General features: G+C 38.7%; 1 protein-coding gene across 1 annotated transcript in view; it reads right to left on the bottom strand.

The window, feature by feature from the left end:
* ODAD2 (outer dynein arm docking complex subunit 2) overlaps window positions 1–26,976 on the bottom strand; it is a 187,238-nt gene that overhangs the window by 43,320 nt on the left and 116,942 nt on the right. The window contains exons 17-18 of the mRNA XM_041764881.1: window positions 14,923–15,111; window positions 13,418–13,639 (exon numbers count right to left, since the gene is read on the bottom strand). Of these exons, the coding sequence (XP_041620815.1) occupies window positions 13,418–13,639; window positions 14,923–15,111 (411 nt within the window). The remainder of the gene's footprint in view (window positions 1–13,417; window positions 13,640–14,922; window positions 15,112–26,976) is intronic.

Raw genomic sequence — 26,976 nt, 5'->3', positions numbered from 1 at the left:
TATTCCCTTTCACTATTATTTAAATTCCCCAAATGAATGAGAACATATAATGTTTGTCCTTCTCCGATTGACTCATTTCACTCAGCATAATACCCTCCAGTTCCAACCACGTGGAAGCAAATGGTGGGTATTTGTCATTTCTAATGGCTGAGTAATATTCCATTGTATACATAAACCACATCTTCTTTATCCATTCATCTTTCGATGGACACCGAGGCTCCTTCCGCAGTTTGGCTATTGTGGACATTGCTGCTAGAAACATTGGGGTGCAGGTGTCCCGGCGTTTCATTGCATCTGTATCTTTAGGGTAAATCCCCAGCAGTGCAATTGCTGGGTCATAGGGCAGGTCTATTCTTAACTCTTTGAGGAACCTCCACCCAGTTTTCCAGAGTGGCTGCACCAGTTCACATTCCCACCAACAGTGTAAGAGGGTTCCCTTTTCTCCGCATCCTCTCCAACATTTGTGGTTTCCTGTCTTGTTAATTTTCCCCATTCTCACTGGTGTGAGGTGGTATCTCATTGTGGTTTTGATTTGTATTTCCCTGATGGCAAGTGATGCGGAGCATTTTCTCATGTGCATGTTGGCCATGTCCATGTCTTCCTCTGTGAGATTTCTGTTCATGCCTTTGCCCATTTCATGATTGGATTGTTTGTTTCTTTGGTGTTGAGTTTAATAAGTTCTTTATAGATCTTGGAAACTAGCCCTTTATCTGATACGTCATTTGCAAATATCTTCTCCCATTCTGTAGGTTGTCTTTTAGTTTTTTTGACTGTATCCTTTGCTGTGCAAAAGCTTCTTATCTTGATGAAGCCCCAATAGTTCAGTTTTGCTTTTGTTTCTCTTGCCTTCGTGGGTGTATCTTGCAAGAAGTTACTGTGGCCGAGTTCAAAAAGGGTGTTCCCTGTGTTCTCCTCTAGGATTTTGATGGAATCTTGTCTCACATTTAGATCTTTCATCCATTTTGAGTTTATCTTTGTGTATGGTGCAAGAGAGTGGTCTAGTTTCATTCTTCTGCATGTGGATGTCCAATTTTCCCAGCACCATCTATTGAAGAGACTGTCTTTCTTCCAATGGATAGTCTTTCCTCCTTTATCGAATATTACTTGACCATAAAGTTCAGGATCCACTTCTGGGTTCTCTATTCTGTTCCACTGATCTATGTGTCTGTTTTTGTGCCAGTACCACACTGTCCTGATGACCACAGCTTTGTAGTACAACCTGAAATCTGGCATTGTGATGCCCCCAGCTATGGTTTTCTTTTTTACAATTCCCCTGGCTATTCAGGGTCTTTTCTGATTCCATACAAATCTTAAAATAATTTGTTCTAACTCTCTGAAGAAAGTCCATGGTATTTTGATAGGGATTGCATTAAACGTGTAAATTGCCCTGGGTAACATTGACATTTTCACAATATTAATTCTGCCAATCCATGAGCATGGAATATTTTTCCATCTCTTTGTGTCTTCCTCAATTTCTTTCAGAAGTGTTCTATAGTTCTTAGGGTATAGATCCTTCACCTCTTTGGTTAGGTTTATTCTTAGGTATCTTATGCTTTTGGGTGCAATTGTAAATGGGATTGACTCCTTAATTTCTCTTTCTTCAGTCTCATTGTTAGAGTATAGAAATGCCACTGATTTCTGGGCATTGATTTTGTATCCTGCCACGCTACCAAATTGCTGTATGAGTTCTAGCAATCTTGGGGTGGGGGCTTTTGGGTTTTCTGTGTAGAGTATCATGTCATCTGCGAAGAGGGAGAGTTTGACTTCTTCTTTGCCAATTTGAATGCCTTTAATGTCTTTTTGTTGTCTGATTGCTGAGGCTAGGACTTCCAGGACTATGTTGAATAGCAGTGGTGAGAGTGGACATCCCTGTCTTGTTCCTGATCTTAGGGGAAAGGCTCCCAGTGCTTCCCCATTGAGAATGATATTTGCTGTGGGCTTTTCGTAGATGGCTTTTAAGATGTTGAGGAATGTTCCCTCTATCCCTACACTCTGAAGAGTTTTGATCAGGAATGGATGCTGTATTTTGTCAAATGCTTTCTCTGCATCTAATGAGAGGATCATATGGTTCTTGGTTTTTCTCTTGCTGATATGATGAATCACCTTGATTGTTTTACGAGTGTTGAACCAGCCTTGTGACCCAGGGATAAATCCTACTTGGTCATGGTGAATCATTTTCTTAATGTACTATTGTATCCTATTGGCTACTATCTTGTTGAGAATTTTTGCATCCATGTTCATCAGGGATATTGGTCTGTAATTCTCCTTTTTTGTGGGGTCTTTGTCTGGTTTTGGAATTAAGGTGATGCTGGCCTCATAGAATGAATTTGGAAGTACTCCATCTTTCTATCTTTCCAAACAGCTTTAGTAGAATGGGTATGGTTTCTTCTTCAAGCGTTTGATAGAATTCCCCTGGGAAGCCATCTGGCCCTGGACTTTTGTGTCTTGGGAGGTTTTTGATGACTGCTTCAATTTCCTCCCTGGTTATTGGCCTGTTCAGGTTTTCTATTTCTTCCTGCTCCAGTTTTGGTAGTTTGTGGCTTTTCAGGAATGCATCCATTTCTTCTAGATTGCCTAAATTATTGGCATATAGCTGTTCATAATATCTTTTTAAAATCGTTTGTATTTCCTTGGTGTTGGTAGTGGTCTCTCCTTTCTCATTCATGATTTTATTAATTTGAGTCTTCTCTCTCTCTTCCTTTTTTTCTCTCTCTTCATTTTAATAAGGCTGGCTAATGGTTTATCTATCTTATTAATTCTTTCAAAGAACCAACTCCTGGTTTTGTTGATCTTTTCCACAGTTATTCTGGTCTCGATTTCGTTGAGTTCTGCTCCAATCTTTATTAACTCTCTTCTTCTGCTGGGTGTAGGATCTATTTCCTGTTTTTTCTCTAGCTCCTTTATATGTAAGGTTAGCTTTTGTATTTGAGTTCTTTCCAGTTTTTGAATGGATGCTTGTATTGCGATGTATTTCCCCCTCAGGACTGCTTTTGCTGCATCCCTAAGATTTTGAACGGTTTTATCTTCATTCTCATTAGTTTCCATGAATCTTTTTAATTCTTCCTTATTTTCCTGGTTGACCCTTTCATCTTTTAGCAGGATGGTCCTTAACCTCCACGTGTTTGAGGTCCTTCCAAACTTCTTGTTGTGATTTAGTTCTAATTTCAAGGCATTATGGTCTGAGAATATGCAGGGGACGATCCCAACTTTTTGGTGTCGGTTCAGACCCGATTTGTGACCCAGTATGTGGTCTATTCTGGAGAAAGTTCCATGTGCACTTGAGAAGAATGTGTATTCAGTTGAGTTTGGATGTAAAGTTCTGTAGATATCTGTGAAATCCATCTGGTCCAGTGTATCATTTAAAGCTCTCGTTTCTTTGGAGATGTTGTGTTCAGAAGACCTATCGAGTATAGAAAGTGCTAGATTGAAGTCACCAAGTATAAGTGTATTATTATTTAAGTATGTCTTCACTTTGGTTATTAATTGATTGATGTATTTGGCAGCTCCCACATTCGGGGCATATATATTGAGGATTGTTAAGTCCTCTTGTTGGATAGATCCTTTAAGTATGAGATAGTGTCCCTCTTCATCTCTCACTACAGTCTTCGGGGTAAATTTTGGTTTATCTGATATAAGGATGGCTACCCCTGCTTTCTTTTGAGGACCATTTGAATGGTAAATGGTTCTCCAACCTTTTATTTTCCGGCTGTAGGTGTCCTTCTGTCTAAAATGAGTCTCTTGTAGACAGCAAATAGATGGCTCCTGCTTTTTTATCCAGTCTGAAACCCTGCTCCTTTTGATGGGGTCATTAAGCCCGTTCACGTTCAGAGTTACTATTGAAAGGTATGAGTTTAGTGTCACCATGATCTATTCAGTCCTCGTTTTTGTGGATTGTTCCACTGAACTTCTTCTTAAAGGGGAATTTTAAGAGTCCCCCTTAAAATTTCTTGCAGAGCTGGTTTGGAGGTCACATATTCTTTCAGTTCCTGCCTGTCTTGGAAGTTCTTTATCTCTCCTTCCATTTTGAATGAGAGCCTTGCTGGATAAAGTATTCTTGGTTGCATGTTTTTCTCATTTAGGACCTTGAATATATCCTGCTAGCTCTTTCTGGCCTGCCAGGTCTCTGTGGAGAGGTCTGCTGTTACCCTAATACTCCTCCCCATAAAAGTCAGGGATTTCTTGTCTCTTGCTGCTTTAAGGATCTTCTGTTTATCTTTGGAATTTGCAAGCTTAACTATTAAATGTTGAGGTGTTGAATGGTTTTTATTGATTTTAGGGGGGCATCTCTTTATTTCCTGGATCTGAATGCCTGTTTCCCTTCCCAGATTAGGAATGTTTTCAGCTATGATTTGTTCAAATACATATTCTGGCCCTCTGTCCCTTTCGGCGCCCTCAGGAACCCCAATTAAACGTAGGTTTTTCTTCCTCAGGCTGTCGTTTATTTCCCTTAATCTATCTTCATGGTCTTTTAATTGTTTGTCTCTTTTTTCCTCAGTTTCCCTCTTTGCCATCAACTTGTCTTCTATGTCACTCACTCGTTCTTCCACCTTGTTAACCCTCGTCGTTAGGACTTCTAGTTTGGATTGCATCTCATTCAATTGATTTTTAATTTCTGCCTGATTGGATCTAAATTCTGCAGGCATGAAGTCTTGAGTCCTTTATGCTTCTTTTCTAGAGCCACCAGTAGCTGTAAAATAGTGCTTCTGTATTGGCTTTCTGACATTGAATTGTAATCCAGATTTTGTAACTCTGTGGGAGAGGGGACTGTTTCTGGTTCTTTCTTTGGAGGTGAGGTTTTCCTTCTAGTCATTTTGCTCAGTGCAGAGTGGCCAAAAACAAGTTGTATTGGGAAAAGGAGAAAAAGAGAGAGAAGGAAAGAAAAGAGAAAAAGAAAAAAGGAAGAAAAAAAAAGATGAAAAAGAGAAAGAAAAAGAAAGAAAGGAAGAAAAATGTGGGGAAAGCAAACAGAAATCAAAAGAAAAAAAAAAAAAAACCATGGGGGAGTATCCTCTGATTCTGTATGCTTTAAGTCCCTTGACTTGCCCTGGAACTTGTCCCTCTAGCTGGTCTTCTGGGGGAGGGGCCTGTTGTGCTGATTTTCAGGTGTTAGCACTTGGGGGAGCTGCTCTGCCCCTGCCTGTTGTAGGCTCAGTGGGGGTTGTTCACCCTGTGAGGCCCCAGGAGGGACAACCGCAGTGGCTGTGGCAGCTCTGCAGCCCTGGAGTCAGCTCCCGCAGTAGCTCCGGGGCTCTCCGTCTGCAGGGCCTGGAGGCTCCAGGGGCGGGGCCGCTGATCTGCTCAGCTCGGGGCAGGAGCGTCCTCGCTGTCCTGGGCCCTCCCGGCCTCTGCCTGTCCCGGGGGGAGGCCGGGTCCTGGGCTGTGTCCCGGCGCCCTGTGCTCTGGGGCCTGTGCTGTTGGATTCACGCTCCCACCCCGCAGCCCCCTCCGCGGAGCCGCCCCCGAGCCCCTCCGAGCTGCTCCAGGTCCCGCCGTGCGCGCTGCAGCCCTTAGGGAGCTCGGCGCACTCTCCCGGGACGCAGGTGCCTGTTAGTGTCCCTGGGAGCCCGAGGGCATCCCAGCCCTCCTGGGTCCTGCTCCACCTCCCTGCGAGCCCCTTTCCGTCCAGGAAGGTTGGTGCAGCTCCTGCTCCTCCGGGACGGGGCTCTCCTGTCCTGGGGACAGTCGCCCCGGCCTCAGCCTGGCTCCTCGCGGGGCCCCTCCCCCTTGGAAGCCTTTTGTGTCTTTATTTCTTTTTTCCCGTCTTCCTACCTTGATAGACACACGTACTCTTCTCACTGTAGCATTCCAGCTGGTCTCTCTTTAAATCTCAGGCCGAATTTGTAGATTTTCAGGATGATTTGAAGGTTATCTAGGTAATTTGGTGGGGACAGGTGACTTGGGGACCCCACTCTTCTGCCATCTTGCCCCTCCTCCCCCAAAACATTTTTCAAACACAAAGACAAAATAAAGTCTTTTTCAGATGTATGAAAGATAAAAGAATTTATCAACAGAGCTATACCGCAAGAAATGTTAAAAGTCCTTTGGGCAGAAAGAAAATGATACCAGATGGAATCTGCATCTATAGAAAGGAATAAATAGCACTTTTTCCTATTTATTTAAAGCTCTGAAAGTGATATTTGATTATTTATAGCCAAAAGGAAGAACAATGTGGAGTTTATAATATATATATAGGAGCGAAATGCATGACAATAGCACATAAGCCAGGAAGACAAAAATGGAAGAATAGTGTTGGATAATTCTTAAACTATATGTTTCTGTGTGTAATAAAACTTGAAGGTACACTGTGCTAAATTATATATGTATACTGTAAACTCCAAAGCAACCACTAAACTAACAATACAGAATCATAAAAACTAAATGATAAATAAATAATAAAAACAAAAAGGATAAAATGGAATGCTAAGCAAGTATTCAATTAAGCCAAGAAGACAACAATGAATAAATGGGGAAAAAAGGGAACAAATAAAATGACATTTAAAGCCAACCCGGTCAACAGCACATTAAATGCAAATAGTGTAGACACTCTATAACCTGCCCACAAAGGCAGAGGCTGTGATTTGAATTAAAAAAAAAAGCAAGCCCCTACTGCATGCTGCCTACAAATAGTGAATAAATAAAAACACACAAATGGGGTAAAAGTTTAGAAAGGAGTACAGAATTTAGCATACTAATTTCAACCAAAAGAAAGCAGGAGAAAAGGCAGATTTCAAAGCAAAGAATATGACAAGGCATGAAGGTGATTTCATACATATAAAGGGGGTCTCAAGAAGACATACTATTCCTAAATTCTTATGTAGCTAATAAGAGAGCTCCAAAATGCATGAAGAAAAGAACTGATGAGATAGAACTGTAAGAAAGATGTATAATATTTGAACAATATATATATTATTAAGGGAGATATATCAGCGCTATAAAATTCTCCCAGAAAACTTGAGGAACAATTTCAACTCATTTACGGAAACATTACTGTGATAGCAAAACAGAGACATTACAAGAAAAAAAATACTACAAACCAACATCCCTCATGAACACAGATGCAAAACTCTAAGCAACATTTTAGCAAATTATGTTCAACAGTGTAGAAAAAGGATAACACACTGTAGCTATGTGGGTCCATCCCGAGAATGCTGGGTTGGTTTAACATTTAAAAACCAAATCAATGTGATTCTCCATAATAACAAACTCTAAAAGAAAAGCCATAATATAATCTCAATAGACACAGTAAAAAGCATTTAACAATATCCAATATCTTTTCCTGATAAAAAAATTTTCATCAAAGTAGTAATAGAAGGGAACTTACTCAACCTGATAAAAGTCACCTAACAGGGGCACCTGGGTGGCTCCTGTGGTTAAGGGCCCAACTCTTGATTTCAGCTCAGGTCTTGATCTTGGGGGATTGTGAGTTCAACCCCACATTGGGCTCCTTGCTGGGAATAGAGACTTAAAAAAAGTCACCTAACCAAAACCTACATCCAACAGTAAACTGAACGGTGAAACACTGAATGTATTCCCTCCAAGATCAGGAATAAGACTGGGATATCTGCTCTTATTGTTTTATTCCCAGTATTGCATAGGAATGACTGGCCCATGAAATCAGTAAAAGAGGCATCCAGGTTAGAAATAAAAGGCATCCAGGTTAGAAAAGAAGAAAGAGAAGTCTTTATTTGTATATGACATGATTATTTATGTGGCAATTGACAATCTGTTTTTGTATGGCTTAAAGAATGAAGAATGTTTTTTGTACAGTTATAATCAGTAATAACAACAACAATAAAAGAAGAATCTGCAACAGAGACTTAATGTGGTCCACAAAGCCTAAAATATTTACTATTTGGTCCTTCAGAGAAAATGGTTGCTGACTCCTGGTCTATGTAGAAAATCTGCTGGAATCTACAAAAGCCTACTAGATCTAATAAATGAATTTAGCAAGGTTGCAGGATATAAGATAATAACACACAAGGTCAATTAAATTTCTATATAACAATGAACAATCAAAAATTGAAAATCTTAAAATTACATTTAAAGTAGCATCAAAAACATTTATATAGGATTAAATCTAACAAAAGATGTAAAAAACCTATGTGAAGAAAATCACATAATATTGCTGAAAAATAAACATGTAAATAATGGAGAGATATTTCTTCTTTATGAGTAGATGACAATAATGTTAAGATGTCAATTCCCCCCAAAAGATGTATGGATTCATTGCCCATCCCAAACAAAATCTCAGAAAGCATTTCCTGTAAAAATTAACAAACTGATTAAAAATTTATATGGAAATGTAAAGAGCTAGAATAGTCAAAGTAACTTAAAAAAAGAGAAAGGTAGGAAAACTGACACCACCTAACTTTAAGGCTTATTACAGAGCTACAGTAATTAAGACAATATGGTATTGGCATAAATACAGACAGAACAATGTAACAAAACAGATATATTCAACTATTTTTTTTCAAGATTGCAAAAGAAATTCAGCAGGGAAAGGGCACTATTTCAACAAAAGATACTCATATGCCCCCCAAATGAACTGCAATTCATTCCTAGGATGGTAAACAAAAATTTACTCAAAATGGTTTACAGACTTAAATGTAAAACCAAAAGTTATAGAACTTCCAAAAGAAAACATGGGAGATCTTTGTGACTATGTGTTAGGCAAATATTTCCTAGACATAACACCAAAAGCACAGTCCATAAAAAAACAACAACAACAAAACCACAAGATAAATTAGACTTCATCTACTCTGGGGAGGGGATCATTATCCTGATCTGATCCTGGCTTTGTGGGTATGTGTCTATACCTCACAATTTATTACACTGACACTCTTGATATGTGCATGTCAATTATAAAGTTATTACGTATTTTAAGTTAGAAATGAAATAAGGAAAACATTTGTGTATGTATAATATTAGAGTTAATCTAACTCACGGAATCCTTAAGTAATCATACATTTCTTTCTCACTTTATTTTTTTTAATTTTATTTATTTATTCGTGAGAGACAGAGACAGAGTGACAGAGACATAAGAAGAGGGAGAAGCAGGCTCCTTGCAGGGAGACTGATGTGGGACTTGAACCCCAGATCCGGGATCATGCCCTGAGCTGAAGGCAGATGCTCAACCGGCTGACCCACCCAGGTGCCCCTCTTTCTCACTTTAAAGGAGTGAGATGTTAATGCAAATAACGAGTCAATCAGAAAGAAATCTGGGGGTGCCTGGGTGGCTCAGTCGGTTAAGCATTTGCCTTCAGCTCAGGTCATCATCCCAGGGTCCTGGGATCGAGCCTCATGTTGGGCTCCCTGCTCAGTGAGAGCCTGCTTCTCTTTCTCCCCGCTGCTCATGCTCTCTATTGCCATCTCTTTCGTTATCTCTCTTCTCCCTCTCAAATAAATAAATAAAATCTTTAAAAAAATAAAGTAGAAACAAGTCTGTATATGACTCTATCTTTGGTATCATCATATAGATACTGATACCTAAAAGTGCTAAGTAATTTAATAGCATATCACCAATAGACCATCCCCAGCACTCCAGGGAATATCTGGAATGTGAGGAAAGTGCACAAGACCCATACAATTACAGAAAGAGTTTTCATCAGCAGAAAAGATTATAGTTCTATCAAGCATTAACTATGTGGACTACAGAGAGGCACTGAGAGTGTTTGGGTGATCTCAGCCTCTAAAGTCCATTTCCTTGACTCAAAAGTATTAGTGATATTTTTTGTTTTGGTGCCAGGCTTCAAGGACTAGAGGGTGTGTTTGCTTCTGGGTTCATCTTCTCCACTCTCTGGAATGCCACCTTAGTCTGGGAGGCTGCCAAGATGGCCCTTGCAGTTCCACCCAATGTGAACTGTTCCTTCTACTCTCTGCTGGACCCACTTCTGGTTGTATTTTCTGCAATCTCTTCAATTTCCTGCCTTCTAGAAAAGTGATAGGCTCTAATGTAGCTTTCACCTGCCTGGTATAGACATTTGCAAAACAAATCCAGTCACCATGGGGAAGGGAGCTTAATGCTGTTTATAGGTGCTCATCATCTTTCTATCTGATCACTTTTTCTGTCCTAGGAAAGGGCTTGTCTTGCTCAGTTTTTCCTGCAACTTCTTTTCCTCCTTGTATTACTTTCTTATGTTACGGTTTTGTTATGATTAGCAGTAACTGTTATATCTCCTAGACTTATGCTTTCAATAGAGTTGCCAACAGATCTGCATGCATGTTCACCAGGTTTTATAATAATGCAAGTCCCTGCACTGATACTTTTGAGAAGAGATCTGTGTAAAATCATAAAGAGGATAAAGAGTGCATTATTCCTCTCATGTCGCATTTACCAGGGCAGGCGATTTCTTAGTTTGTACAGAACTTCTTATCTGGAAAGGCTCTAACACCAGGATTATTTTTCAACATAATTGAGTCAGGAAATCCTTATTGATCACTTCACAGTTTTTAAACACAAAACCTTTGGAAACTCCCTCTTCCTCTGGCTTCTAGAACTCCTGGGTAACCTGTTAACTTCCCAAGGTTACTTTGACAGCTCTTCTTCCTAGCCTACATGCTCCGTGAATGCAAATATAGACATTTCCCAGGCTTCTCTAAACTCTCTGCCAAAAACAACTTATCTACCCTTGTTCGTGACTTTTTACCTCTCACTGATACTTCCTGATCTTCCCCTCTCCTGCCTCTAGACTTGAGCTGTCCAATAAGAAAGCCACTAGCCGGGGATCCCTGGGTGGCTCAGCGGTTTAGCACTGCCTTCAGCCCAGGGCGTGATCCTGGAGTCCCGGGATCGAGTCCCACATCGGGCTCCCTGCATGGAGCCTGCTTCTCCCTCTGCCTGTGTCTCTGCCTCTCTCTCTCTCTGTCTCTCATGAATAAATAAATAAAATCTTTGGGAAAAAAAAAGAAAGAAAGAAAGCCACTAGCCACTGCTGAGAACCTGAAACATGGCTAATCCCAATGGAGGTGTACCGCCAGTATAAAACAGAAATACTATATACATATACACATACACCCATATATATGTGTGTGCATGTGTGAAATAGTATGAAATGTAGAAGTAAAAATATTTTGGATATAATAGGTTAAATAAAATATGTCACTAAAACTAATTTCACCTCTTTTTATCTTTTCTGAAATTCTACCCCCTAGAAAGTTTAATATTACATATTTGGCTTACTTTACATTTGTACTGGACAGCACTGCACTAGACCGGAAATTCAAACTGACCATTTAAATCGAACACAGTAGAAACCGAAACCAATCTATTCCAGACCCTCAAGCCTGCTCACTGTTATTATGGAATGAACATCGGTTGGCATGAGACAGATAGGTTGTGTAACATCAGTTGCTGTTGTCAAGGAAAAGGTAAGATGAAGGAACTAACTCTAGGATAAATTACTTATGAACTGGGTGACAGGATGAGTCTGGTAATTGTCAACCTTGCTCATGGGCAGCTGTAATGGGAATGTTTGTAGGACTGGGAAATAACACTATAAGATTTTGACTAGAAAGGCACAGTAGCAATTAGGAATGAAAACAACTGGGGATTTGCCAGAATAGTGGATAATGTTTATATGGATTTGGAGTAAAAAATGTTAGCAGTTACACATTGTGACACTCACAGCAGGTACTGTTAACCAAACAAATATGCCAAATATTTTCTTGCATGATCTTGGGTGATAGAATCTTCCTCTTCACCTAGCCCCAAATCTGGAGTCATTTTTGACTCAACCCTTTCCTTAGTCCTCATACCCAAGCACTACACCAAGCCCAGTTTATTCTACTGATACCCACTCACCACATCCACATTTATTTCCTCCTTAAAGAAAACCAGAGAGGGGTGCCTGGGTGGCTCAGTTGGTTAAGTGTCCTCCTTGACTTGGGCTCAGGTCATGATCTCAGGGTTGTGAAACTGAGCCCTGAATGGGACTCTGCGCTGAGTGTTGAGCCGGGTTAAGACTCTCTCTCTCTCTCTCTCCCTCTGCCCCCCACCCCCGCTCATGCGTACGCTCTCTCTAAAAACAAAACAAAACAAAACAAAACAAAACACAGAAAGGAGACATGGGTCCATATGCTGCCCCCACAGTCCCAAGAGGGAGAGTTTAGGATTAGGGCTGCCTCTATATCATGACAGTAACTTACAAAAAACAATATCCTGTTCTTTACAGTTATTCTCTGGTAGAAATAACAGGTAGTTAGGAAGGCAAATAGGCAAGATGGAGAGGCCCTCAAGAGACCTTGAGATGAGGAGGAAAGAAAGGGTCTAGGGCTAAAAAACCCCTGTTTTCTTTCTTGGCTTTTCTCTTTCCTGTCCCCTCCCTCTAATCTTTTTTATTGCCTTCTTTTTCTAGCACATATAAGCTGTGTGGGTGGGTGAACAGAGTTTCATCACTTTACATAGCAGAATACAATTCCTAAGTGATTTTTGGGTTATCCATTGGCTTGCCTTAGAAGAAATGATTCAGAATTGCATGTGCAGCTGGCATGTATGTCAATTAAACCATAAACCTTATTAAATTTTAAAACTTTGAGTAGCCTAGAAATTCTCTTCTTAAACTGGCAATTGTCTCAGCATATGTTATATTTCAGACACTGTATCATGCTACTTAATTTTTATAGTTTCATTTTTTTAAAGGCTATACTGACAGCATGTTAGGTTGGGCAAGTCTTGTTCAAGACCAGAATGTATAGATATATAAAGGTCTATGTGCAGAAACTCTCCTACCTGTGTATTGACTAAAGGCAAAGAAAATTTGACGCACAGATTTTTTTGTTAGAGAAAATATGTCTTTAAATTGGTCCTTTGCTATTACAGTTAAGACTGTCAGGTTGTAGTCTAGTTGTTGTTTCAGTCAGCTCCTTTGCTATTGAGTTCATGCTGCTATTTTGTTATTTAAGTGCTAAGTAAATAATATATTAAGTAGAATTATGAATGCCAGTGATTATTTATACACTGTACATTTTTAAAATCAATTCAAACTACAGAGCAATTTTTTTTTTTTTTATTTATGATAGTCACAGAGAGAGAGAGAGAGAGGCAGAGACACAGGCAGAGGGAGAAGCAGGCTCCATGCACTGGGAGCCCGACGTGGGATTCGATCCCAGGTCTCCAGGATCGCGCCCTGGGCCAAAGGCAGGCGCTAAACCGCTGCGCCACCCAGGGATCCCCAGAGCAATTATTTAACTAAGTATGTTTTATATTCTTTAAGAAAAATTCGATCTCCAACTTTTCTGCAGCATAAACCATGCTAACACATAGCTCAACTGCAGCCACGACCCAACAAGTAGGCAGTTTTGTGTGTCCAAATACCCCTCATCAGTGAAACTTTATTGTTATGTAAGTTTCTTTTCAGCCTCCATCTACCTAATTTGGACTAAACCATAAAGTCAACCATACCTTTACAGTCAACCATACCTTTACCGCACCATTCTCGTGCATGGTGATGCAGTTATCTGCATCTTCTGAGAGCTGGTACAAGGCTTGAGCTGTTGCTCGATGTACGTTGGCATCATTTGATTTCAGATAACGCACTAATGGAGCCACTGCTTTGTACTCGCCAAAGGCCACTCTATTTCTGCCCCACATACAGCAACGTGAAATAGCTTCTGCTAGATGACGCCTCAGTTTATCATTATTCTGCACAAAGGAAATGAATTGTGGTGTATATATTGCAATGGACCTGTGAGGTCATGTTTCTGTGCTAGATGTTTATTACCCAATAAAATGCCAATGAGTCAAGGGAAAAAGGCTAGCAGGCTGGTCAGATGGTGTCTTGAAGGAAATTCGTATTCTCCTGGTCCCCCATGAGCCAAGGTTCAATCCTGAGTTTTCTTTTTATGGCTTTAAAAATTTTTTAATTTCTTTTTACTGACTACTGAATGTAGTCAATACACTCAAAAGTGATCAAGTGTCTGGCATTTATTATTTGCTCAAGGATTTATTTCCTTTTGAGCAAGCGCTTTAGTTAAAAAAAAATAGTTAAAGAATATTGGGCATTCTTACGGGGGGGCATTTCACTTTGCTGGGATAGGTGGATTAACTTTATACCTTTACCCTAGGAATACTTCTACATCAGTAATACACGTTGGTCCCCAAGAGGGAGAAGACAATGCAGCAAACAATGACATGTTTCAGTCTGCCATATTTCTTTCTCTATCCTTTATCCAGACTATATTCTTCTTCTTCTAAGTATACTTACTCCTACAGGTATAATATAACTAAACAGGATATAGTTTTCTGTTTATTTATTATATTTTTCTCCTTATTGAGGCAACAACTTGATGTCCTTAAGTGAATTTGGAACTCAGTGTTAGGCTGGCCCTAAAAAGTCTTCTAAACCAAGCATCCTTCCAGTGATGGAATTTTTGCTCTGAGATTTTCCTGCCAAGAGGTAGCCCAAGCTATGCTCAAATACTTCTGGTCATGGTGAAGTCATTATCTCCCAAGGCTGCTTATTCTATCTGGCACAGCCCTGAATAAATAATACAGTGGTTGCCAGAGTCTTCCAGCTCAAGAATGCCATCAATCCAAGCTTTTAAGCCTGGGGAGGAGCATTTATCTTCTTAAGTTGGCATGAACAATTATCTTAAAGATAATGATAATGATGGTGGGGATAGAAGATGATAGCTAATACTTCTACAATAACATTTATGTTTGCTACCACTTCACTTCCCAGTAATAAATAAAAAACAGCCTCTATTTTATAAAGGATATTGCATATAAAATTACACAGTTTGAATACACTTTTGCATTGATTAATCTCAGAGAAATTAAGTGAGGTGACTCAAAATCTCATACCTCCTAGGTGATGGATAATAAGCTCAAATCCAGGTCTCTGGACTTTAAGCTTATTTTTTTTTTATTATACCATGATATCTTATGACAATACACATTGAATATAAAAGGATGTTGTTACTTACTGTATTTGCTAGTTTGGACAATAAAGGGACAACTCCATGATCTGTAATAACAGCTAAATTTTCTTGATCTTTTGCAATGTTGGTAATAGCAGCGCATACACTTGCCAAAACTTCTTTATTATCTGATTTCAGTAAATTGACAATAAGTTCCAAACCACCAACAAAGCAACGAACCATTTCTCCAGCATCCTAGAGAACAATTAAAAACAAAAGATGTTACCAAAAATAATCTTATGATTAATAGTTTTTTAAAAAGTAGAAAGTAATGATAGGCTGTGAGGTACACTTTTGGCATAAAAAACAAATTCAGTTTATTTCCTTATTATACGTAGTTCTATGTATGTAAGTATATGTATATATACACACACAATTCAGTTTCAACAAATATTAATTGAACAACTACTATGTGAGTTACCATGCTAACTACTGGGGATAGAGAAGTTAGTAAAATACAGTGGAGTCTTATTATTTGCAGTAGCTGTATTTTATAAAGTCATCACAAAAATTGAATTAGTAAATATTGAACCATTGTTTCTAGGGGAAATGCAGCATTAGCTTCTGACACACTTCTGGTCACAATTTCATCAACTGATCAGTATATAACCTTGTTTTATGTGTGTTTCTGCTTAAAGATATCTTGTTTCATAAATTGTTAATTCATTAATGTTGAATTTATAGACACTACACTGTAAGTCATGCCAGAGGGAAGCTTATCTAACACACAAATTTTTTCCCTAAGGCACATCACAGCCTTCTGATGCTTAGGAAGACCAGAGAGCACTGAGGGGGTACTACAATGGCAGCCATGACAAAAAGTGAAATCACCAACAAAACCCACAAAGATATGAAAAATATGCCAACAATTGAGTAGACTACAAAATGGATGCTTATTAATAAATAGTATGAGAGCTAAGACAAGAAGGCAGAGTGTCATCTTGTTCAACCCCAGCTGAGAATATGCATTTTAGGTGACTCAAATTTTTCATCTCTCTGTGTATGTCCAAGAATGACCACAGAAGTGTTCTAAATATTGATTTGAGGGTTACAAACATTTTAGCAAGTAAGCAAAAATTCCCAAACTGAATTTGTGAAGAATGTAAATTAACTGTGTATACTTTTTTGCCATTGTATTACTTGCAATCCAGTGGGGAGTAGGGACGTTAAGAAGTATAATGGAGACACCTAGGTGGCTCAGTTTGTTAAACAGCCAACTCTTGGGCAGCCCGGGTGGCTCAGCAGTTTAGTGCTGCCTTCAGCCTAGGGTGTGATCCTGGAGACCGACCCGGGATCGAGTCCCATGTCTGGCTCTCTGCATGGAGCCTGCTTCTCCCTCTGCCTGTGTCTCTGCCTCTCTCTCTCTCTCTCTCTCTGGTCTCTCATATATAAATAAATAAAATCTTAAAAACAACAACAACAACAACAACAAAACAACCAACTCTTGGTTTTGGCTCACATCATGATCTCAGGGTCCTGAAAGAGAGAGCCCTGTGTGGGGCTTTGCGTTCAGTGGGTAGTCTTCTTGAAGTTTCTCTCCCTCTGCCCCTTCCCCCAATTCTCTCTAAAATAAGCAAATCTAAAAAAAAAAAAAAAAAGGAATAATTATAATGAATAGCACTAAGAGGAAAGATTCAAGGACTGCCACCAAAAGGATGTTTATTAACTACATCTAAAAGATGAGGAGTTAACCAGTGTGAAAGGGATTCAGGGTGGAGGAATCATCATGAAACAGAGTGAGAGAGAGGAGGTGCCTTTTTTTTTTAAAGTGCAAAATAGAGCATAAACTTACTAAGATCTTGAATGGTCTTTATTGTGAGCTTTGGTAGAGAACATGGAGTTCATTTTAAAGGTGCAAGAAAGCCATTAAAAAGGTTTGAGTGTGTGTTGGTGGGAGGGTGGGGAGTGGGGAAGAGGATTTTATCAATTTTGTATCACAATAGACCTCTCTGGATTACAGAGTTGAGGTTAGGGCAAAGCCTGGTGCTGGAAACTCAGGCTATTTCACTAAGTTCTGGTAAGAGGTGGTGGCAGTTTGGATGCAGGTGATGATCTAGCTCTGGAGGAAGGGGTGTGGGTTTGTGAGTGTTGACTGGTGAAGATAAGGACCAGGGACTCAATAATGATTTCCCTGCTCCTAGCTTTACCTAATTGTGCTAATGTTGGGAAGGCAGGGTATTGTTTTGTTTTCTAGAGGTGAGAAAGGATGGTACTTGATATTAGTGGCCTGATTTGAATGAAGTGCCTACGAGACATTTATGTGGAGACATCCAGAAGTCAGCTGGAAATACTGGTGTTTGGAGCTCAGGGAAGAAAACCAGGCTGGAGTTGTAGATTGGGAAGGCATCAGCATGAAGTCTGTAACTGAGATAATGCGTGTGAGAGGTGGGGTGTGAGGGATGAGGGCTCTCTGTACCAGAGCCTAGAGAATGGACAGGAAAAGAATTTGTCAGAGGAGCCTGAAAACAGATAGTTGCATGGAAATCTTCACCTCCCCTGATGCATGGCAGTGCCTGTGTGATGACCAATTATTTGGCTCCATGGCTTTCTCAGGTAACAGAAATGAATACTTTTGGAGGGCCAATTACATATTGGAAACTTTGCATAAATTATCTCAGTTAAACTTTGTAATAACCATGCAAAGTAGATATTATTTCCATTTCATTTTTTTTTTATTTTTTAAATTTTTTATTTATTATGATAGTCACACAGAGAGAGAGGCAGAGACATAGGCAGAGGGAGAAGCAGGCTCCATGCACCGGGAGCCCGACGTGGGATTCGATCCTGGGTCTCCAGGATCGCGCCCTGGGGCAAAGGCAGGTGCCAAACCGCTGCGCCACCCAGGGATCCCTTTTTTTTTTAAATTTTTTATTTATTTATGATAGTCACAGAGAGAGAGAGAGAGAGAGAGAGAGGCAGAGGGAGAAATTATTTCCATTTTAGATTTCAAAAATGTTTAGATTTCATAAACTAGACTGTATCCCTCAAGGGGCCATGTTCTAGTCATCTTGGTGAAATTTATAATCATAAACCTGAACATCCCATCCCCATATCCCCCAAATTCTTCTGTAAGGATAAAATCCTTGTGGCGTGTGTGCCCCTGGCTTCCCTGCTCACCTTCTCTGCCTTGATTTCCCTTCTCAACATGCCCCCGCCGCCCCCCCATGCAAGCCCTAAGCCAGTACCTAATGCCAATAATTAATAATCAGAATCCTGACACTCATTTTCTGAGAATGGGGTTCATTAAGTCTGGGGTGGGACCTATATATTTTTTTTAATTTTAAAAATCTCTCCTGTGATTCTAAACTTTAGTCAGTATTGAAAACACTGCTTGTGCAGGACCTTCAAGTTATTGTCCTCAAACATGCTATGTGCATGTCTCTGGCATGTCTCTGTGTCTTTGTGTATGGCTTTTTTGTCTATTTTCTGACTAGTTTGGAACTTTCCATGTGGTCTCAGCTGCTGACTAAGGTATCATTCTCTTCAGGGAGCTTTCCTGAACTTTGAGTCTGGGTTAAGCTGCTCTTAGTATAATACCTGGTTCTTCTATATTAGAGCACTTACTATTTTCTGCAGTAGTGGCTTATTTGCCTTTGACCTAGAACATAAGTTCCAGGAGGACAGGGGCTCCTTCTGTCTTGTTTATTGCTCTATGCCCAATTTCTGTGAAGGTTTCTCTGCCAGTTTCTTTCTAGAAACCCCATTGAATTAATTTGCAAACTCATAGCTACATAAGGAAGCTTTCACTGAGGACATAAACTAAACTGAACTTCTAGTTATTGGTGAAGGAAGGACCCCAGTCAGGTTCTCCCCAGGTGTAAGTGGAAAGTATCTTTTCCACATCATTTTGCCTCTCCTGATTGCTGTGGGAAGTGTGTGAGCAGTATTACTGGCCTTGTTCTCAGTACCACACTTAAATACAATTTCTGCTAGGACATACATTCACATTCTGATGTATTAATAAAATTATTTTGAAAATATTTGCCATTTTCCCTAAAATTCTACAAGAAAGCCTTTTATATAAAACAAAAGAGATGACTATACTTTGAATTGTATTCTACATTGCCACCTTCTCACTTCTATGCACTAGGATGCAACCACATTGGAAGATTAAAGTGTTAATTTACTAACCTTTGGTCAAATACACTACATAATTTAATCCAAATTTCCCCTTTGAAGCACTTAGTAGTAGTAGTAGTTGTTGTAGTACTACTTCTAAGGAAAACCTTAGAGAAGTGAATTAGTATGTGGAAAGTGAGATGATAAATGGCACAGTGTGTCTGAATCCATGTCTGCTTGACTCCAAAGCCACTCAACAATACTGCTGTTATGTAAACCCCTACCACACACGTGGTCTGGATGAAATAAATTCATAATCCTAACCACATACTTGGTCCAGATGTACATGTAAACTCAAAAGCAAAAACAATGGCTCTCAGAATTTCAGGGAACTTCAAAAGTGTAGCCCCAAAACTCCACTTTTCTAAGTGACATTATGTGTATCAATAAGCTAATTTACTTGTCAATTATGAAGTTATAGAACAATTCTTTTTCTCTAGAAAGACTAGAGGATTATCAGGAAGATGATGGTGGCATAGTTCTTTAATCTTCCTAAAGAAACAGAGAAATTAGTGGCAGCAAAACAAAAATACAGAAACTCTAGATGACAAGGTATCTTCAAAGATCCCCAAGAATACACAGATTGGGACAAACTACCAAAACTACATGCTCTAAGAAACCAGAAATCTACAGAGAGAAGGCAGAAGGACTTGTGAAGGCCCTAGAACCAGGGAGGCCAGACTGCCACCAGGTCTCACTGGAAAGCTCTGGAAAGCTCAGGAGCAGCCCCAATGGACTTTCTGGGCTCTGATTAATAGATAAGACCAACATGTCTCCAGGTCTCACAGTGCTGTAGCATTCTGTGGTCTGAGTTCTGTGAATCCATAGTACCAACAATTGAAAGTAGTGGTTAAAGTCCTGTACTAAGGAAGAACTACTGGGAGTTGCATCCAAACAGGAAGACAGGGATAATGGGATGAAGGAATGATACAGTCCAGGTAAAAAGGGGTGGGGGGAAGCAAAGGAGCCTGAGTCTCCTCTCCATCACTTGGAAAATAAGAGGAGTGAGATCTTGAGAAGCATGAAATTAGAAAAACAACTCTGGTCCACACTTCCCTCCTAAAACACCATGAAAACTCATTTCACTTAAAACTGAGCAAAACAAAAAGATTACAGTCAATTCCATATGGAGTTAATATAAGAAAAAGAATGAGCTGAAAGAAAATCACAGAAGCAATGAAAAGAAAATACCAATTAGAATTATCAAAGCTCATGAATTAGGTGATTAGTAAAAAACCAATCTTAAAGGCAGGTGTAACCTATCTGCAAAGGATTAGAAATGAAAGAAAAAGTCATTTTGAAAATGAAGAGTAAACTAGAAGGAATGCAAAAACAAAAACAAACTAGAAGGAATGCAAAAATGAATATACGTAATAGGTAATATCTTTAAATAAACAGAATATGTGAAGAGTCTAAAATGATGGGGGAAAGCTAACAAAAAATTCAGGAGACTAGGCAGAGAAAATAACACACACATAGTAAGTCCCGAAGAAGGAAACAAAACATAATAATAGAGCAAATTTTTAAAACTATGATTTAAGAAACCTGAAATAAATAGAATCTGAGAGTATATTGGAAAGTCACCATATACACCTGGGAAAATTGGCCCAAAATGTGCTAACATAGCGAAATATTCTAGTACAACTGCTGGACTTTAATAAAAAAGAAAAAAAAATATTTGGTCATCTAAGCAAAAAGACCAGGTCACTTCTAAGGGAAAGAATAAGATATTATCTTTAGCCTTTTCAGTAGTGATGTTTTTATGCAGAGGGAAAGAGAATAACATATGCAGACTATCTCAAGAGAAAATGTGAATCAATGTTTTAATATCCAGCCAAAATGACCTTCAAGTATAAAACTGTTATAAATGTGGAAGACTCCAGGGAATGTGAACACAGGCCCTTCTGAGGAATCAACTTGAGACTGACAGATCTCCAAAAAGACTAGAAAGACATTGACAAAAGGATGGAAGATTTCTTAAAATGCTCTAAGGCTTCATTTCCTTCAGGATGAGGTTTAAATCATTAGCATGATTCAAGTGTTTTCCCAGTCTGACTCAACCTTACCTTCTGGTCTTTTTTTTTTTTTTTTTTTTTACCTTCTGGTCTTATTTCTAAGTGTATACTTTTGTATAAACTATTTTGCAGCCTCTAGGCTTACTGGTGTTCCCTAAAGTGCCATGTTCTTTTACATTTGTGCCTATGTCACTTTCTTTACCTGGATGCTCTTCTAAGCTCCCAGAAAATCCTACTCAGCCCTGAAAAGTGACTCCTTTTAATAGCAGCTTAAATAATATTTCCCCCATAAAATCCACCCCCTCCCCTTCTTAGTATGGTACTCCTCCTACCCTCCACATTTCTGAAGCTGCTTTCCTCTCAAATCCATTCCTTCATTCTCCCATATTTGCCACAACTTGATTTTGTTTGAGTGTCTAACTCTCACACAGAAGAACTTGGAGAAAGTGCTTCTATGCCTCAGAGGTAATTCTTGACTGGCCTAAGCCTATCATGGAAGTCTCATTCCCTTGACCATTATTTGTTTAGGGCTGGGCTAGATATGGCCCAGTTATGATCAGTGAGTTCTGAGATAATATCACCCAGGAATCCTCTGGAAGTTTTCCTGTTTATAATCATCATCACAGGTCATATTGAGAATGACAGCAGAGAGAGGAAACAGCCTGGGTTCCTTGATGACGTTGTTGTGGAATCAACCAGGCCTAAAATCCACTTTGACCATTTAAAACCAAAGGCATCTGTAGCAACCTTTTTCATTCTATTGTAATGATTTTCTAATGGGTCCTTTCCCCGTTATTTGTGAGCTCTTTAAGAACAGAGCTGTCTGGTCTTGTTCTTTGTTTCTCATTTGGAATGTGGTCTAGTGTCTGTCACAGAGTAGACTTCCTTTTTTTAAAAAAAAAAAAAAAAAAGATTTTATTTATTTATTCATGAAAGACAGAGAGAGAGAGAGAGGCAGGCAGAGGGAGAAGCAGGCTCTCTGGGGGAATCTGATGTGGAACTTGATCCCAGGACCCCAGGGCATGACCTGAGCCAAAGGCCTGAGCCACTCAGGTGCCCCTCACGCAGGAGACTTCCAATAAATGTTTGACGAATTGTGAAAAAAATAAAAATAATGAGGGAACTATGACTTTAGGATACTTAGCCACAGTCACAAATACTAAAAAGCAAAGACCATTAATTATGTATTGATAGTATAACTATGTAAAAGTAATCTAAGTGGGTAAGACCAATTCAACCTCACAGTCTAGTGACTTCCTGGTTGTCTTGCTGCTTTATCAGTAGAGACAGTGAGTCACAGCGCTGGGGCCATACTGGAAGAAATAACAAAAGTGATCACATCTGCTTCTGCTCCAAGAACTTCCTAAGGTGCATGGTATGAGATAGAGGGAGCCAAAATCTCAATGAGATCATGGGCATGGCTCACCAAGGTCTTATAATGTTTACAATCTGTGGGACAGTGAAATGTTAGACTCAAGCCTACAGGTCCTGCCAAAGTTTGTTTATTTGCTTGGAAGGTGAGATTTCTCTCTCTCTCTTTTTCCCTTTTAGGTTTAAAGATTCTAAACATACGACATCTTGCCTCACATAGTTTCTATGGAAAGGGAGACAGTATATTTGAGAATGGAAAAAGTAATTATTCTGCCAAAACTGTCTTTCACTAATGCTAAACAACTGGGCAAATTTAACACATTTTCCACCTTCTCACATATCTTAAAAACTAGGCCTTGCCAACTCACCACTGGTGCGATATTGGTTGTGCACAATTCACATTTTCATCTGTCATGCAAAAACCCCCAATTAGAATAATAATAGTAATAACAATGAAAACAGTCTAGCTTTTTGCAGTTTACAAAGGATTTCCACAAAGCTATTTCCTCTGATCCTCACAGCTCTGCCTTTGGGAGGCATGATACCCCCCCCCCCCCATTTTATAAGATGGGAAGGGTCAAGGTTCATGAATAGTTAGTGACAAAACTAAAAATCCACTTTATGTTTCCTGATTTCTCATTTCTGCTATACACTGTGTGCTTAGACCAGAAAATGCCAACAATTATATCTACCAGATTAGACCTAGTTATAAACAGTGAGAAGAATCTTCACAATTTAGAGGATTAATAATTCCAAAGAGATGAAGCTACTTTGCCAATGACAGTCCATAAGACAAACAAAACAGTAATTGAAAGAGAGAATATGAAACACCTTTATAATGCTATTAAAGCTTGAATGTGTAAACAAGCAGGAAAAAGTGTCAAGTTCAAATGAACTGAAGTCAAGTCAAATACACAAAATAGGACGAAAAATGTAAAGTAACAAAATACTTTTGGTTAAAATTCAAATAATAGGAAAATATTAAGGCGTTATTTACAGATTAATGAATAAAACAGAAAATTGGATGTTTTGGCATAGAGCAATTATACTAATGGGTATGAAATTCCTTCTCTTGCCTCCAGTGAAAAGAACTGGCAGTTTTCTGATGAGGTGAGATATACATAATGCAACTTTAAAGCACATACAAGGCAAGCATAACATGACTTAAGAACAAAAATTTTTAACCAGAAGGGCTATAAAAATACTGTTTTATGCCATACAGAGACCATACAATGCATAATACAGTATTTGAAAAAGATTTAAAAATAGCACATTTCATATAAAAAATTCCAAAAATGCTACTTTCACATTAGAACAGCATGTCAGAGAAACCAAAACCGAACAGGCAAATCTTGTCCTAAAAGTATATTCATTACATCAAATGCTTTAAAAATTCTAAATACAACATATATACACAAGGAGAACAGGCTGTTTGTGTCGCTCTGTCACACAGTAAGATCCTTGTTCTGTTTCTAGGAGTTAACAAGTCCAACAGCTAAAAAAATTTTACTGATTTAGAACTACCTTCAACTTTCAAATGCAGTTCTTCAAAAATCAAGGTGAGGATATCAGTTATTACTTTTTTTTTTTCATTCTAAACTGAAGTAAAAGTAAATTAATTTCAGATAAAATAACTGATTCACTCCTCAGAGTGTAGATTTGCATGGCTGAAAATGCATTGTACTTTGAGGGTAGCTCTATCAAATTAAATCACACACAAAAAAAAGAATAAATTTAATGGTTTTGATTTTCTCTACTTCCCTAGCCTAATTTATGATAATTTTCTTAAATATCACAGTTCTCTGTGATATCTTCCTATGTCCTGTGTTGATTCTGTTTTAGATACATTATTATATTAATAAGGAGGTCTAAATTGTGAGAAACTATTGTGTATCCTATTCAGAGGCTTAGAGGGTTAATTAAATGACATTCTTAAATGATGACTTTGAAAAAAGCATATAATTGGTACAAAAAGCTGAACAAATGTAAGTCAAATTATCATAAAATAGCTATTATATAAACATATGTGTGCACATATATGCATTTAATTTTTAATATTAGATATATTTTTTTAAATAATGGCTTTAATCATCATTTTGAATATATGGTAAGGGAAAGTGTACTTTAATTAAATATACATCATACCAGTGATGCTGGCAAGGCTGAGTTAATCCTAATATTGATAACTATAAAAAATATTTTGTACATGATAAGACAATGAAAGAAAAAAAGCAATCCCTTTGAAATAAAATTAAATATATATATATATTCACAGTGGTTTGTATAAACAGTATGCACTTCATGACAAAAACATGTACAGATTGAGCACCCTAGGGCTCTCTATATCCTAAAGAAAATGAGCATTTACATTATTCATGTGTTGAGATGAATTTTAAAAAGATCAATTGTACACTTACCCCTTAGGATAAACTGTTCTGGGTTGTACAACTTTAACACCATCATTAAAGTTGTTTGCAAAAGGAATACAGAATTAAAAAAACAAAACTTTTTTTCTTGGGAGTGGAGAGTCTTTCATTTGCTGTTATAACCAGCAAATACCATTCATTAACTCAAAAAATGGAAGAGGGGGGCCCCCTAAACACACTATTTGAGCAAGCTGACCAATATACATTACAGTTTTAAAAATGAAAGTTATATGCTCTATGTTACAAGTCCCAACTAGGCAGTGTCAGAATGACATCTATTTCTTTTTCTTTTTTTTTTTTTTTTAATGACATCTATTTCTTTGCTTGCTTTGTGATCATACCCCTTGGAGGTGTTATAGGTCATGTGGCATTTGGCTTCTTTTTCTCTGCAGGCTTTAAAATCTGAAAAGAACCCATTAGAGTCTCGACCACACTCATCATGGCACCTGCATTGTCAAAGTCTCCACAATAATTGGGTGCAGAAAACAGAGTGATCAACTGCGTCTTTGCAAGAAATTCATATCCATCTTCAACCACCTGATGGGCTCTACATATAAGATCCAAATCATGCTTATGGAGAAATTTTGCAACCACTTCTGCACCAAATGTGAAGGACACTCCTCTGTCATTTACATCTCAGCCTAAGACATCTTTATGGGGGTCAGACCACAAAAGATTACAAAGAAGACCCTGATCTGGTACATCAGTTGGTCACGTAATTTGCCAAATCTGCTCCATAGATCAAAGATCTGGTGATAAACCTCTGTGACAGCAGAATATCTTCTCATCCACAATGGCTGCTATCGGTAAACAGTTAAAGCAGTATTCATCATAAAATCCATAAATTCTATTGATGCTGGCACACTCATGTTTTCCTCTGAGAAGAAAAAAATTCTCAAGATATTTGATTTTGTAAGCCAGTAAGGGGCAGGTAGTCTCCGATGACTGCTTCCCCTGTCCCCAAGGCACAGGCTGTTGCTTTCTGGTGGGAAAGTTGAAGCAAATCATAGTCTTGCCCGTGGATATCACCACTATTGTGAGTGGCGCTTCAAGGCCTAGTAGGATAGTCTGACCGAGAAGGATCTCTTGGGACTTTACACACAGTCCTCGGATTTCATTCTCCTGTAGCTGGACATTCTTACCAGGCTTGGACCCTCTCACTTCCTGCAGCCATCGGATGATGCTGTTGACGTTGAGTTTATCCCCCCCCCCAACCGCCCCGCTCCCTGCTTCCTCCTTCTCTCCCCACTGGAACCATGAGAAGCAATATTAGATATATTTACAACTTCTTACCACTTGTACTCAATAACACACAGTTGTCAAGCAACTTCAGGTTAAAATCCAGTCAGATGCCTCTGAACAGTGAGTTGCATGGACCACACTAAGAATGACACTTGAAACCATAATCTTGACAGGAAAAAAAAAAGTTTAACTACATGAAATACTATTTAAAAAAACCAAGAGTCTCTCATTTATGGAGAGACCGTTTTCAAAAGGTTTACTTGTTTGGTCTATTACATCATATTTTTCTGTAAATATGTGGTTAATATCTCAGTTTGATAGATAAGAGTCTATTTAACTCATAACCAACCTGAAAAATAACATACTAACGGCAACTAATCTTCATTTTCATGAATGGTCTTCTAATATTTGAAGCCAGATATCTTGTCTACCTTATCTTCTGTGATGTGTACCTTTAATTTTCACATGAAATGACTTTCATGGGTCTCCTCTCTCTCTTTTATCAAAGTTTCTCTTAAAACACACCCAGCGTTTAACACAACATGGTCAGATGTGGTCTGTCTAGAGGAGAGTGCATTGGAATTCCTATCTTCCATGAAATAGATACAGTATTTCTGCTAGTGTGGCCAATCACACCTACTATTTCAGCAGTTACATTGCCCTATTTGTTCACATTAAGCTTTGTCAGCCAAAATCCCTGTATCATTTCTAAGTGAATTATTATACGGCCAGTACTCCCACATCCTGCATTTATGGGATTTCCAGTTTCCTTTTATTGCATAAAATGGACTGAGCAATTTTCAAATAAAAGAGAGAAGCTTTTAGATGTAAATTTCACTTTGTAAAAGTGTATTTCTATGTAAAACTTAGAAAAACCAAGCGAACCA

Source organism: Vulpes lagopus, chromosome 8, assembly GCF_018345385.1.
Source record: "Vulpes lagopus strain Blue_001 chromosome 8, ASM1834538v1, whole genome shotgun sequence".
Lineage (NCBI taxonomy): Eukaryota > Metazoa > Chordata > Mammalia > Carnivora > Canidae > Vulpes > Vulpes lagopus.
The sequence above is the reverse complement of the archived record's forward strand: the minus strand, read 5'-3'. Positions and strand labels throughout refer to the sequence as shown.